The sequence below is a fragment of the Dermacentor variabilis genome, chromosome 9, assembly GCF_050947875.1.
Source record: "Dermacentor variabilis isolate Ectoservices chromosome 9, ASM5094787v1, whole genome shotgun sequence".
Taxonomy (NCBI): domain Eukaryota; kingdom Metazoa; phylum Arthropoda; class Arachnida; order Ixodida; family Ixodidae; genus Dermacentor; species Dermacentor variabilis.
Genome location: NC_134576.1, coordinates 76,030,346 through 76,044,100, shown reverse-complemented (window position 1 = coordinate 76,044,100; position 13,755 = coordinate 76,030,346). Strand labels below are relative to the sequence as shown.

Genomic DNA, 13,755 nt, shown 5'->3' with positions numbered 1-13,755 from the left:
CTGGCAAAGCATTACTTTTCTGAGCGATCCTACGCAATGAATTGCGATGGCAAAAAACATTCTCCCCAAAAAGTTGTTTTGCAATTCAGTCAATAAACAATTTTTAGGACACTAAAAATTTGGACATCTTTTCAGCACTGCAACTAGCCTCACAGACATAATGTATAACAATTAGGGGTGTGCGAATACCCTAATACAATCAACTCTCGTGACAACAAACACTGATAATCCGACAAAAAACTCAGTCTTATCCGAAGTCCGTAATATCTGAAACGCCTAACTTCCAAACTTGCTTTGTGATGTCTAACAGCTTTATTGCAAAGAGTGAGTCACGAACTTCAAAGTAAAATACAAATAAGAAAAGTCGCAGTTTCACCCGAAAGGCGAAGCATCGATTGCAATAGCAAATTAAGCTAGATAAGCCCGGCAGCAGCAGCTTGCAAATTGACCTTTGTGCTGTCTATCGCTTCAACATGAACTAAACGTCAAAAGCGCAGCACATACAAAGCTACTGACACTAGGCACACTTTGTTCACATTGCAGATCGCTTTCAAGATATGGCACCCACATGGGTGTGCACTTTGTCTACATTGCAAGTCGCTTTCAAGGTACGGCGGCCGCGCTGTAAGCAGCAGCTGCTGGAATAGAACCCCTCTTTCTCGCCTACCCACCCCGTGCCTCGCACGTAAAAGAAGACGGCATGTTTCCGCCCCGCCTTTCTCCCTCGCGAGCATGATATTGAGCCGCGATTGTCGGCTGACTCTCGCAAGTCAGTTGTCAGCTCGTGTTGACACGGCAAAGGTCTGTTTTATGCACCCAATCTTTTAAAAAATTTGCCGCCAATTTTGCCCGTTGTAGCGCGGTCCGTTCAAGCAAACTTCGTTGCATCAATAAAATTGGTAGAACAAACTAAGGTTGAAATATGGTCCGTTATATCCAAAAGTTCGCTGTATGCGGGTCTCTTGTAAGGAGCGTAGACTATCACCGAATCGAATCGAATAGTGAATGTTCTAATAATTGAATTCATGAATTGAATATCTACTATTACATTTTTTGAATATTATCGCCATATTCTGTGCGGGGACTCATGCAGTGCCACACTTAATGCGCGCTGTGGTGACCCTCGTGCTAAATGCTGCCCAAGCGAGTGTTTCACTCTGTTTTTTGGCACAAAAGCCGCACTGAGCACACTGTGGATGGTCCGCCCCAACTGATGAGGTAGTGGACTTTGTCACTGCGAGTGCTCCCCGACGTCGGCCCAGGGCGAGAATCGTGCGCGCACACACACACACACACACAGCGGCCAAATGCCGCAATTTGCAGAATGGCGCGGCATCAACTGGGGCCACTTTTGTCGGTACAAGGTTCGTCCACACCAACAGGATCGATTGAAACGATAACACGACACAGGCCGAGTCAACGGCAACAAAAGCAACCCATATTTCATGGCAAGTGCACATAATGGGCAGATTAGCCGCCGATCATGTTGGATACGCAGCAACAAACTTAATGTTCCTTCGACAGCTGTCGATCACTGACGAGCCACTTGTATGAACATATTATGTAGTGGCAAGCATTCCGTGATGGCTTATGGTCCATTACCACATTGGCCAGCGGTAAATTTTCGTCATGGCCACAGTGCCTCGGTCATCGGGCCTAATCGGCACTGCTTCATCAGGCGTTGGCGACTAAAGTTACGATTTGGTGCCAAATCAGCAATTTGCAGCTGCTACACAACACTATGTAAGCCGACAGACCACCTCGCAAACAAAAGAGAGAGATGTCGGAAGAATGAGGAAGAGGAGGGGTAGCAATGTTGCAAGAACTTGCAATGACTCTCCAGATTTCAGATTCTCTGACAGGTGGCGAATCAGGCTGAACCTGACAATGAAACGGCACAACCAGTGCCTGCCCTTTACTTAGGTTCATAGCTCTAGTGATCGCACGCGCACTCAGGCAAACATTAACAGATCTCACTTGCCGACCATGAACTCGCCGTCACAACGTGAGTGAGCACTTTGTACCATGTCTCGGAAACTTGAGATTATGTGACTGCCAGCACTAGATGCGCAGGAGCTACAAAATGCATGTGAAGGCACCAACCACCTGAACCTGATGTTTGCACTTACCGTGGATAGATCACCTCCAAGATATAGCGTGTACACGTGAGGGGAGATGTGCACATTGCTGCCCCTCCCCATTGTGCACTTGAGTGCTTGATCACATCACTGTGCATTCACTCCCTCCCCATCCATCTTGCGCAGAAAGCATTGTCAGGTCTCGCATTTCTCCAAAGCATTGCAAGCTGCAGCGCACCCTGCTGCCACTGCAAGTTGTTTACCAATGCGCCAAATGGTGCCGCAGTGTTTCCTGCCTACTGCGTACCAGCATGCGCACTTTGACAGCAGTTTTGCCGCTCAAACTTTTCACATAGAAGGAAATTTGAAATAACATTTGCCTCGGCCGACATTTTCATAGTTTTATTTTGTGCTAGGATAACTAGCCATACAGGCTCCAAGTTCATGCTTGAAATGGCCGAAAACTTCATTAAACTGAAACCACGTCATGAAATTACTTCGTTAAATTGCAAAAGAAAATAAATGGTTTTCAATGCAACTGAGATCAGGAAATTAAAATAGTTCGCTGTATCACGAATTTCATTACGTCGAGGTTTGTTATATCGAGGTTCGACTGTATTCTATATTCACGCACCCCTAATAACAATGATTCTGGTTATTTCACGACTGCGCACGATAGCACACGAGTATGGAGGGTGCCAATGACAATGCGCTTTAGCGTTCTGGTGCATCGTGGCTGTCTAGCAGGTCATGGCAGATGCTGTGGCCTGCTCCATACACCGGCCGGTACACCGTAAACCCTTCTTGGCCTGATACTTCCTCTTCAGGAAATCTCTTAGTGACCTGAAGAGCCAGACGGTATGCTTGAAGTGCACTGATTACTGATGACACGTATACATCGCCGCTAGCACCCTCTGTAGACATAGTAACTTGCAAGGGTTTTAACGATACTCGACAGCTGTTCAGCTCTTCAGAGAAACCTGGCTTAAGCAGAGTTGCTTGCAAAACAGAGTTCCCTGTGCTTGACGTCACGGGCGCTTACCTCGTACGGTGAGAAGTAGTTCTCCTCGCCAACAGGCACCACATACAGGCCCACGTTTCCCAGCTTGCGGAGGTCCTTCTTTCTCGCCTCACTTCGGTCACCAGATGGCCGGTAGTACACGCGGTACCAGACTTCTGGCGAGTTCCACTCCTCCGGTGACAGCGGCTGCATGGAAAAAATTGCAAAGACCCGGTGCTGTCACAAATTCTCCTTTCCCGCAGCCTCCACAGTGCACTGTGCAGCTTTCCACTTGCAGTATTTTCTAGTGAGGTACTGAGCCATTATTCTATCTACTTGTTGCTGCTTTCGAAGTTGATCGTTAACCCTGTGTGCACCATTGTTCATTGTGTAACCTGCTTCTTCTGTGTCTTGTAGACAAAATAAAGCACTACTTCTAAAAAATTAATTAACTTAAAGCGAGAAACAGACTGCAACCACATGCATCTGTGACTACTGTATTAACCATTTGTCAAGTGTGAAGCTCCCCCACAAAGACTACTCCATTTCTCCCTCACAGCCGTCTCCGCAACTGTCCCCGATGCTGTCTGCATAGGCCTTGAAAACCTTCCTTTCTCACCTTTAACCTCCTTGCCATGCTCAAGGACATGGCAACGTGCAATCCCCCCTCACTTTCTTCAATGAAGGTGTAGAAATGCAGTACAGGCGTGATAGCACAATAGTGCACAAGGCATTAAGAAAGCAAATGAAAGGAAAAAAGCAATACTGGCAGTTGTGATGCGCACCTACTAAAAAGCTGTGCAGAGCTTTCCTAATGTTTTTTCTGTTCTTTTATGACCTTCTTTTCCTTCTCATACTTTCCGTTCTTCCATGCATTTGCGAGTATAGGCCATAGAAAGGCTGCAGTAATAAGCAACATTAATATCTTTGACAATTGCGTCAAAACATACTGGCAGGTAGAGAGATTGTATCTGCTTCAATTCACGAGATTGCACTCGCAAATGAAATGATGCAGGCCTCAGAGTTTGTCATGGAGAATAATTCGCTCAATATCTCTGTGCAGCGACTCAAACGTCCCAAATTCGTGAGCTTGCCTCATTGAAGAACTACAGTAGGGCATTATCTGTATGTTTTGTAAAAATAACGCCAGAAATAAGGTACTTACTGGGAAAACATATGATCTGAAGTCACTATAAAATTTTGCACTCAACTGTAGTTGACATTATGAAATGCAAATCGTTGCAGCATGAGACACCAACATGTGCTGAGCTAGTGGGGCCTAAGCAGCCCAAAACATGCATTGCCGTTTTTACGGATTCAGCAAGCTTACGTTTGCGTTCCTTGAATTCGTACCAGGCTGGCACCTTCTTCGAGTGCAGCATTTTGGTGGTAAGTTTTGGTGTTCTCAGTCAGCGGTGCACGTGGCGACTACACACGTTGAGCTGGTGGGGCCCAAGCGACCCAAGACGCATTGTCGTTTTCCTTTTTCAGGATACCAAAACAAAATTGAGCTGGTGGGGGTCCCCGGAATGCGATGTTTACTGTGCCGCCAGAGCGAAACATGACGCTCACTTCACATCGCCTGCAGCAGGGAACGGTGGAGTGTTTGGTTTATCGACTATTTAAAGTGCGCAGTATGCTTCCAACGGCACTACACCCCATGCACTGTGGAACAGATAGGTGAAGATGTTGATCATAACTGAATGCGGTATGCGACGACCCGGGAAGGGATTTTGTGGTACCGGAATAGGAAACCGCATGCACACTGGTGTTTTCACGTGGGATGGGCAGGCAAGTATTGCAGGAAAGCACTACAGTGGCGGATGGCTACTGTTATCAATTGCACGCACGTCGCGCCTTTTCTTGTTTACATGGGACCTCGCGGCCGGGAAGCATATAATACGACTGCAATTTGGCGATGTACTGAACATCGGTGCTGAAAGATCATGTTTTCCGGGAACGTGTGAACCGGTAAAAATAAGTGTAACTGTATGGGGTCATTCTTTTTTTGCATTCTCAAACACGAACGCCGATACCAGGAAGTTGTACGTAACAGGATCATATCAACAAGGTTCTACTGTACTCCTTCTACACTGGCTAGCTAGAATCATTGTACTGTTTCGTTTCAGCACCACCAGTCTTGCCTGTCACTAACATCAGACACAGCAGCCAGCTCACCGTCCACGTGATGGTGAGTGAGCCAGCCTTGCCTCCTCCGCCGCCGACGTTGCGTGGGGCAATGTACGGCCGGTCCACGGCCGTATTATACTGCGGGCTGGGATCAGATGGCTGACCAACGCCGAGCAAGTTGGCAGCAATCACTCGAAACTCATATTTGCTCCACGGTGACAGCACGTTGCCAAGCTCGATCTCTCGCCTGCCTGATGTGTGATGCTTTGAAGCTGGGGCATACGTCACATCTGAAAAAGACAAAAAAGAAATCACTTTTATATGCGTGCATGATTTGCACTACTTAATGCAAATATGCAGTTCTATTGGTCAAGTATTAGAAATTAGAATAAAATACAAAACAGAACTTGCTCAGAATTCTCGTGCTAAGCATGCACAAATGTAATGCCTGAAATCACTGCTCTTCTCCCCCCTATCAGAAGGCCACCTCCTCACCGACTGCTCAAAATAGATCAGCATCTTGAATTCTAAACCCATAGAATGATCTGAACAGAGATTTATACAACCTTTGAATAATTCAACTCGCATTTTAGCATGCTTGAATGACTCCTTTTCATCAGTGCCATGTGCCAAAAGTGTTTAAATAAGGCCAGCAAGGCCTGGGCATGCCAAGCATACATGGAAACAGCAACTGTGAAGGCGTGCCTCAGTCACCAAAATGCTGCACTCATAGGCTTATGAAGAAGAAATATTACAGAGATGCAGAAAAGGAATATTCAGTCAAGAGGGAGCTTTAGCCTAAGGCAAACTCTTTGAGTTCCTGTTTCAATACATGTAAAACAGAGAAATGCTCTAAGTAGGTGGCCACTGAAGCAACTTGAATGAAATGTGTTGCGTTTAAGAAAGCTAAAGCCAATCAATCAATTAATCAATCAATCAATAAATCAGTTTATTCATGTATCAACAACATGGAGGGGTAAAAAAAAAACAACTGCTGGAAGCAGAAGTTTTGTTTATTGCCTTAAACTTTCTACAATCCCGTTAGCAGTTCACTGTGGCAGGGCCCTGCTGCCTGCCCTCATCTTGTTTGTTGAAAGTGTGCGTAGTGCTCTCTACTTTCTATACAGTCGAACCCGACTATATCGAATTATTCTATATATCGAACAATTTCTGGACATGGTATAGTTACAATGAGTATATATAGCAAAAATGACGCTTACATCGAACAAAAATAGCAGCGACTCCAGATATATCGAACGTCAAGTGGCGGAAAAGTGCCCCAAGAAGTTGGCTTTCCCTCGCAGTAGCAGGGAAACTTGGCGGCGCGGCTCCATCCAACCACTCTTCCTACCGTGACTGCACTGTCTCGGACGAGCCGTCGACACCCCCCTGCAAGAAATGATCCTGGCCCGCCCGCAACCCTTGCTCAGACAGCCAATCAGAGGCTCTTGCGCTTTCGTTGTGCAAGATGGCGAAAGTGCGAGTTGTCTCGCTGATTTTCTGGTTCATTGTGCAAGTGCCTTGTGGGCCTTCTCCCACAGTGTTGCCGTGATGAAGCGGAAGAATTCGCCTTTTGTCGTGAAGCTCGAAATCATAAATCGGGTCAAACACGATGAGAAGTCTGTGTCCTGCAGCATGCAAGATTCTGAGGAGCACTGTCAGCACGATCTTGAAGAATAAGGGAGAGATTAGGGCTAAAGCGGCCAAACTCGCAACCCGGTGCCCGTGGCACCCAACACATACGCACGGCCATGTACGAGTGGTTCATCCGAAATTGTTTTAGCCGTGCCGGCTTCCGCGTGCTCAGCGATGACTGTAAATTCCGATGAATGCAACGAAGCCGCTGCCGGTGTTGCCGAAGTTTGGAGCAAGCTGTCAGAATTTCCGGAAGCTGTTGACAAATCAATGGTGGAAGAGTTTGTGAGTGCAAATGATGGTGTCACGATCACAGGAGAGCCCGAAAACGAATACTACATTGCCGACATCGTACCGAGCAGAAGTAAATGTAAGCACAATGAGGAAAGCAACGGCGGTCCTTTGCCCACATCCTCCAAAGTGATTGGTGCGCTCGCACGAGTCCGGTGCTTCTGCGTGAATGCGGAAGGTTGCAGCCTCAGCTGCTCAGAATCCTTAGACAATGTGAAGAAGTGCGTGCATCGCAGGCAGTGAAACTGCCCAAGCAGAAGAAAATGCAGGACTATTTCATGCAAAACTACGCTAGTTTGATCAATAAAGTGATCTTATAAATGGTATGTGCTTTTATGACATCCAATTATTTAGCAGGCTTATATCGAATTATGCTCTATATCGAACTGATAGGCGTTTTTTTGCGAATTCGATATAGCTGGGTTCGACTGTATCACCATGATGGCAATGAAACAGATGCGCAGTTTGGTACTCACTCCGCAGTTCCCTCCAGGTGGTGTTGTGGTTGGTGCGACCTTCGACAGCATAGCTTGTGATGTGGCTGCCATGACTGGTGCCGTCGGCCCACTCCACAAAGCCAGAAGTGGCGTTGAACGAGTGGCCCAGCACTGCACCGGGGGGACCCGGGGGACCTGCAACGTGGAGGTCACACAGAAAGGTCACTTGGCAGCACAGTGACTCAATCAATCCATGCCGACAACAAGCAGAATGCCCTTTGAAGCCCCAATAAATAGCCCTAAACAAGCGGAATGTATCACCTAAAGAGTTCATTAAGTTGCTCAACAGGGCTTATTTGAATTAACGCTACACTTTGCACACCATATTTCCACACACATTTTTCAAGATAGTTGCACTGGTTAAATGCATTTAAAGAAGATGGCAAAGAGCTGGTCACCTTCACTAATTATAGCACTACTTCTGGTCCCACCACAGTGGCTACAAGGCACATTGAGTTGTTGAGTGCAAGATTACTGGTTTGACGCACAGACACAAAGGCCATATTTTGGTGCGAGTCTAATGCAAAAGCATTGCCTGCCTGTCCACGTGCCAATGTCAGCAGTTACATCCTTAACAAAAGAATGAAATGAGAAATCCCGGAGGTAAATTGCTAACACACAGACTCACCTAGAACTAGCAGCTCAGTGTTGGCAAACACCTTTCCCACCGACGTCTTGGCTATGCATGTGTAGTGGCCAGCCTCTGCGAAGCTCACGTTGTAGATGACCAGGTAGCCTGGCCGGTAACCCTGCGTTTAGCGTTCGCACCAATGTGAGGGATCAATACACTGGTGATACAAAAGGCTGTCCAGCCCATTGGTGCATTTATAATGGTAGTACAGTTAAACCTCGATATAACAAAGTTGGTAAAATTGGCAATTTGTTTTGTTATATCGAAATTTTGTTGAATTGAAATTCGACCTTTTATGCAAACAAGTACAGTCGCCGATCGATTTTTCTTACACGGAAAGGGGCCGCAGAATTTTCTGAATTATCAGGCAATCGAAAAAAAGCATACTTGAATGAGAAAACAACTCATTTTCATAAATTTGGGAGTTGGCAACGATTTATATGGTTTCATGCCACGTACGTTGGCAATACCTTCTTGGTGCTACGAATTAAGCAAAGCCAGCCACACTTTCGCATGCACTCCACCCCTGCGGCTGATAGCAGCACCCGCACCGGGACGACGCTTTCGGGAAAAGCGTCAGCAGCAGGAACCGAATGCTCCGTCTGCTTCTGGCTCCAATGGGGCACCAAAACTTGAGATTATGCAACCTCCAATACTAATCTCACGGTAAGACAGCTTACATTCTGCCATGCCGTCTCGGCATGCCCACTCTTTGAACACGCGGCAGATTACCTCCAAAGCAGGGTGCGTGGCTACATAGGCGCTCAGCCGCGCTTACAGCCATGCACAGCCACAGCCGAGACGTGTGCTTGATCGTGTTACCGGGAGCTCGCTCCATCCCCCTCTTTCCCTTTGCTCATGTGGGAAGGCGTCACTTATGAAGCCACCATCTTTCTTGTCTCACCCTCGCACACTTTTACTCGCACCTAAAACACACAGTGCGCGGGGCACGGTAGGGTCTTATCACACTAGTACTTTATATGGAACATGATGCAGCTCCACTTCAGCAATCGCTCTTGTTGCGCGGCGCAAGATTTGAGAGGTGCGTTTGCATGCCACTCGTGATTAAATCATTTGACCATCTGCGTCCACGGAAGTTTTCATTTATTGTCTCGGCATTCCTTTGCAGCGGCACTGAAATTTCATTATGTTGATATCGCATACAAACACGCTTCGTTGTACTGATGTTCTAAATACATCGTGTTCTATGGACAAGAGGTTATGAAAAGTTAAATACTTCGTTATATCGAGAATTTTGTTATATTGAAGTTTGTTATATTGAGGTTTAACTGTATTACCTTATCATTTCTTCTTCTTACTTACTTTTTTGGACAAGCCAGTCAAATAACAGTGCCAAGTGTTTCATGAATGATGCAAAGGAAAAAAGAATATTCAATCATGAATAATTTAGGTGCAATGAAAGCAGCAGTAAGCACGAAATATATTTTTTTAAAGTTGGTTAAATAAAAATTGCAGTTTCGCCAACAATGCGAAGCAGTGATGCAATATATGGCAAAATTTAGTGCACAGTAAGTGTTGCAATGTTTCAAACAGTGTTGGCTGGAGCAAACACTCGCAAAATGTGAGCGAGCAATCTATTTTTGAAAAAAAAAAAGAGGTGCGAGTTGTATTCGTTTGTGGAACTTGCACTCCCCAGTACTTAAGTGGGGAGATGTGCCTTTTCCTTCTTCCTTTTATTTATTCTGCCAAGCGCTACAAACACAATAGTTCTCATTTCACGTAGAAGAAGAAAATTTAATTCGGGACGACCTCCACAACTTGGGCATTTGTGTATGCGTACTAGAAGTGGCTCTGGGAGTGTTAGCTGGTGCCATAGATGGCCATGGTAGAGCATCGCATGCATAATACTGAAGGTGGGGGTTGGACTCCCATCGTCAGCAAGTTGTCTTTTTGTCCACTTTCATTTTCTCTTTCCATTTCATTTTTACATTTCAAATGAAATAGGCTAACTTCCCCTATGCTTTCCTTGGCTGCGTTGTCTGTTGGCTTCATGTGGTTGTGAATAGAAAAAAATTAAGCTCCTCAGTTCCCCCTCTCATCATATTTGGCAAGCAGCAGCACCAGCTAGATGAGGACGAAAAAAAGCTGCTGCTGCTTGTCAAATATAAACTTTGACCAACTCGCCCAAGTTTCCGTATACTCCTTCTTATCGTCCATGGCCTGTATCATGCACTTTTGTGTCCTGCAACGAATGTCGGTACTGTACCAGTGGCCTTCTCTAAACCTGCATGTGGAAACTGTGCCGCAATATTGTGGAGATTTGTGCAACTGTAAGCAGCTACGCATCATCCACTGTGAGAAGCTGCACATGTTGCTTAACTTTAGTCACTTCTATGCTGGTTTACAAATGCCCCATGCACTACAGCGCGATGAGGGACGAAAGCTGTACTGCAGTTCACTGCTTTCAGAAAAGGCAGCAAGGGCTTTGCACAAATGAGGCGACGACTGAGAGGCTTTGACCAACACAGAGTGCATGCAGATACAGTGCACATGTTGAAATACAGGTGAAGCGAAGCTTAGTGAAGCAGTCAATTAAATGCGTGATTCAATTAAATAAACGCGATGCATAGAATTGGGTTTATTCTCGGGCTATGCAGCGTGTGATGTCACGCAATGTTTCTGCACCACACCGCTCCCAAGCTATGCTGAAATGCAGACAATATCTAGCAACTGAACAATGTGAAATGTTGACGTGGCGATGTCGTGAGAACAAAGGCGATGTATGGTGCCTTTCGAGGGAAGAATGGTAGTAAGAAGAGTATACCATGAGAAGTGCAACACCTGTCGAAATACATTTAAGGCTTCCGTAACCATTGTGTCACTGAGACATACACCCAATGGCCACAGAATGGGGAAGCCCAAATACAAGAAGTTTAATAAAATTAACACAGCTGTTCAATATCATGCACTCTTTTAATAAGACCTCGGCACAGGTATTATGTCCCGATTTCTGGTTTGATTTCACAGAATAGAGGTGGACTCACTGGCAAAACCTTGTCGGTCAACATTCAGTGCTATATAATTCATTTATTCAGCGAGCAACTTACGCATTTTTGCCAGACCCCGATGGGGTAGTCAAACAAAAGTTCGCTTTAAAAGAAGAAAAGGAAGGGTTTCCTCCCAGCACTGACCACGGCATACTGGGGCCACTCGTGCGGGTGTATGTGCAGGTCGTTGTGCAGCCAGATGTAGGACAGGTCGAGCATGTGCGGTGCCAGTGCATGGCAGCGCAGCTCCTCCAGGCTCCCCACCGTGGCCACCACCTTCGGGGGAGGAGACTCTACGCTGCGTGGCAATGCTGCGTGGACGCAGTCACGAGGTTACGACGGCACATCCTTGGCCGCGACAATTGTGCTCAAGTGCACGACGGTCGTCTGCTATATTCGACACATGTGTCACCTACTACATTCAACGGCAAGGAAAGAAACAAGAGGAAGAAGGCGGAGGAGTGTGTATGCCACCCTTTACCAAACTACCGGGCAAAGAATTAAAGTGGTGATCAGGTTGCTGAAACGCGTGTTCATCCTTTCCTGAAGGCCTTGTTGGCCCCCTGTGATGGAAACCGCTCCATTTCAATGAGAGCTCTTCGTTTGGTTTATCAAGCTTCCCCCTCATGATGAGAGTGGATTTTTTTTTTGTGCAGTAGCTGTCAGGTGGGCATGTTGGTAAACGTTCATGATGGAAAAAGCGCTATTAAAACTGAGACTTACGGAGATACGGCACACTGGTTATAACAGTATTTCAGTGCCCTTACAACTTTTCAGCCTTGCCACTGGACACTGCATCCAGGTGTAATCAAATTTACTTTTTAATGCACCATAATGTCACAACGGACAATTTAGACTTGTTCACAGAAGAGGGTACCCACGAAGTTCCCAACCACTTTCAGACGCGTTTACGCATGTGGCAGATGGCAGACAGATGCAGACAAAAAAAAAAAAAAGAAACGAAAAAAAAAAAAAGAAGAGAAAAGTGGCACGGAGGACATCACACAAACTTGCCGTAGGCCTCCCGATTTGAAAATTCATTAAAATTGGTGCCAACAGCAGCCAACGTGCATGGCGCAGATGACCTCGTGGAGCAGTGCCAAGTGACGTGACGCATATTCCCCTCTTTTGTCCGTTGTGCAGATTGGCCTTAATGAGCTGATGCTAACTCCCAAAAACTACCTGTCATAAAGATGCAAAAACCCTCCTGTTTTTTGGAAGAAAACTGGAAAACAACACTCTCCAAGCAATAGAAGATTGCCATTAAGCGCAGTATGGCCCACTATTAAACTGAAAACCTCATTGGTATTTAGGACAACTTCACTATTTCTTTAGCTTCAGAGAGAAAAAAACACTTGATTCTATTCAACACACATTGTGTCAATAAAAATATTTTCCAGATCTTCATATACGAACTAAATTATTATTAGTGCTGGGAAGCGCAGTAACAATGGTGTTCACTTTAACTGCGTAGGGCATACTACACATCTCAATTCATAGGTACCCAAGTTACTGATAGCTAGCAAGACTCTAGTTAAGTAATTTGATTCGCCTCCCGAGCATGCACAGCACTGTCTTCATTGCACAAAACTTGGAAGCATAAAAGCCTGTGTTAAATTTTCGGATACTCAATATGCCATTCAATACTCGGCTTTCTTTTATTGATTCAATTTTATATTCAATTCGAAATCTACTATTCGATATTCACACACCCCTACAAAAACTACTGATAAAAAGACAATTTCTTGTGGAACTATCAAGTTCATTATAAACAGGTTGGATTGTATTGTAGAAGAGTAATTTGCTAATACAGCTCCGCTTAATTTTTTTACTGCCTCTTCAGGGTGTACGTGACTAGTCCATCTGGTGTGTGTTATCTTGTTCCACAGTGGAGAACTTGTTTACACCTTTTGATTTTGAGCAAATACACATACTCCATTAACCGCTCAAAAGGACTTAACTTCACAGCAAATCGCACCTTCTTTCTCTGCTGAAGGGGCATAGATTCAACTAGCAGTTCCAGAGTGTACTGCATTACTTCTACCGAATGCATGCGTCAAGCTTGACTAGGACGCAGTGTGGAAGCATTGTACTTTCACCTCACCGATCTGGATTGGTGGAATCCTGAGTTGGATTGAAATTTTTGCTTCAGCATTCTGGTTGCTTTTCTAAAGTGACGACAAGCAAAAAATTGGCGCAAGCAATTTTGATGGTGGACATGGGACTTGAAGTCAGCTCGTGTAGATCTAAACAGCAAGATTCTAAGGGAGTAAGTCCCGATGCTAACTCATGCTTGCAGTGCGTCTATAATGGAACCAGTGTGTTTTGTCGAGTGTAACAACTGTTAAAGCCAAGCTTTGTTTTACAAAACATAACCTTGCTCCCACTTTCTTATTCACTCCGCACAACAGGCTCCAAATGCACCACTCTTCCTTAATAAATGTGTCATCACTGTTGCTTCAAGCTAACGCTGCCAACAAGGTTG

General features: G+C 45.5%; 1 protein-coding gene across 1 annotated transcript in view; it reads right to left on the bottom strand.

Moving 5' to 3' along the window:
• Cont (Contactin) overlaps positions 1 to 13,755 on the bottom strand; it is a 69,866-nt gene that overhangs the window by 23,095 nt on the left and 33,016 nt on the right. The window contains exons 16-20 of the mRNA XM_075668486.1: positions 11,415 to 11,581; positions 8,260 to 8,380; positions 7,611 to 7,766; positions 5,257 to 5,498; positions 3,121 to 3,285 (exon numbers count right to left, since the gene is read on the bottom strand). Of these exons, the coding sequence (XP_075524601.1) occupies positions 3,121 to 3,285; positions 5,257 to 5,498; positions 7,611 to 7,766; positions 8,260 to 8,380; positions 11,415 to 11,581 (851 nt within the window). The remainder of the gene's footprint in view (positions 1 to 3,120; positions 3,286 to 5,256; positions 5,499 to 7,610; positions 7,767 to 8,259; positions 8,381 to 11,414; positions 11,582 to 13,755) is intronic.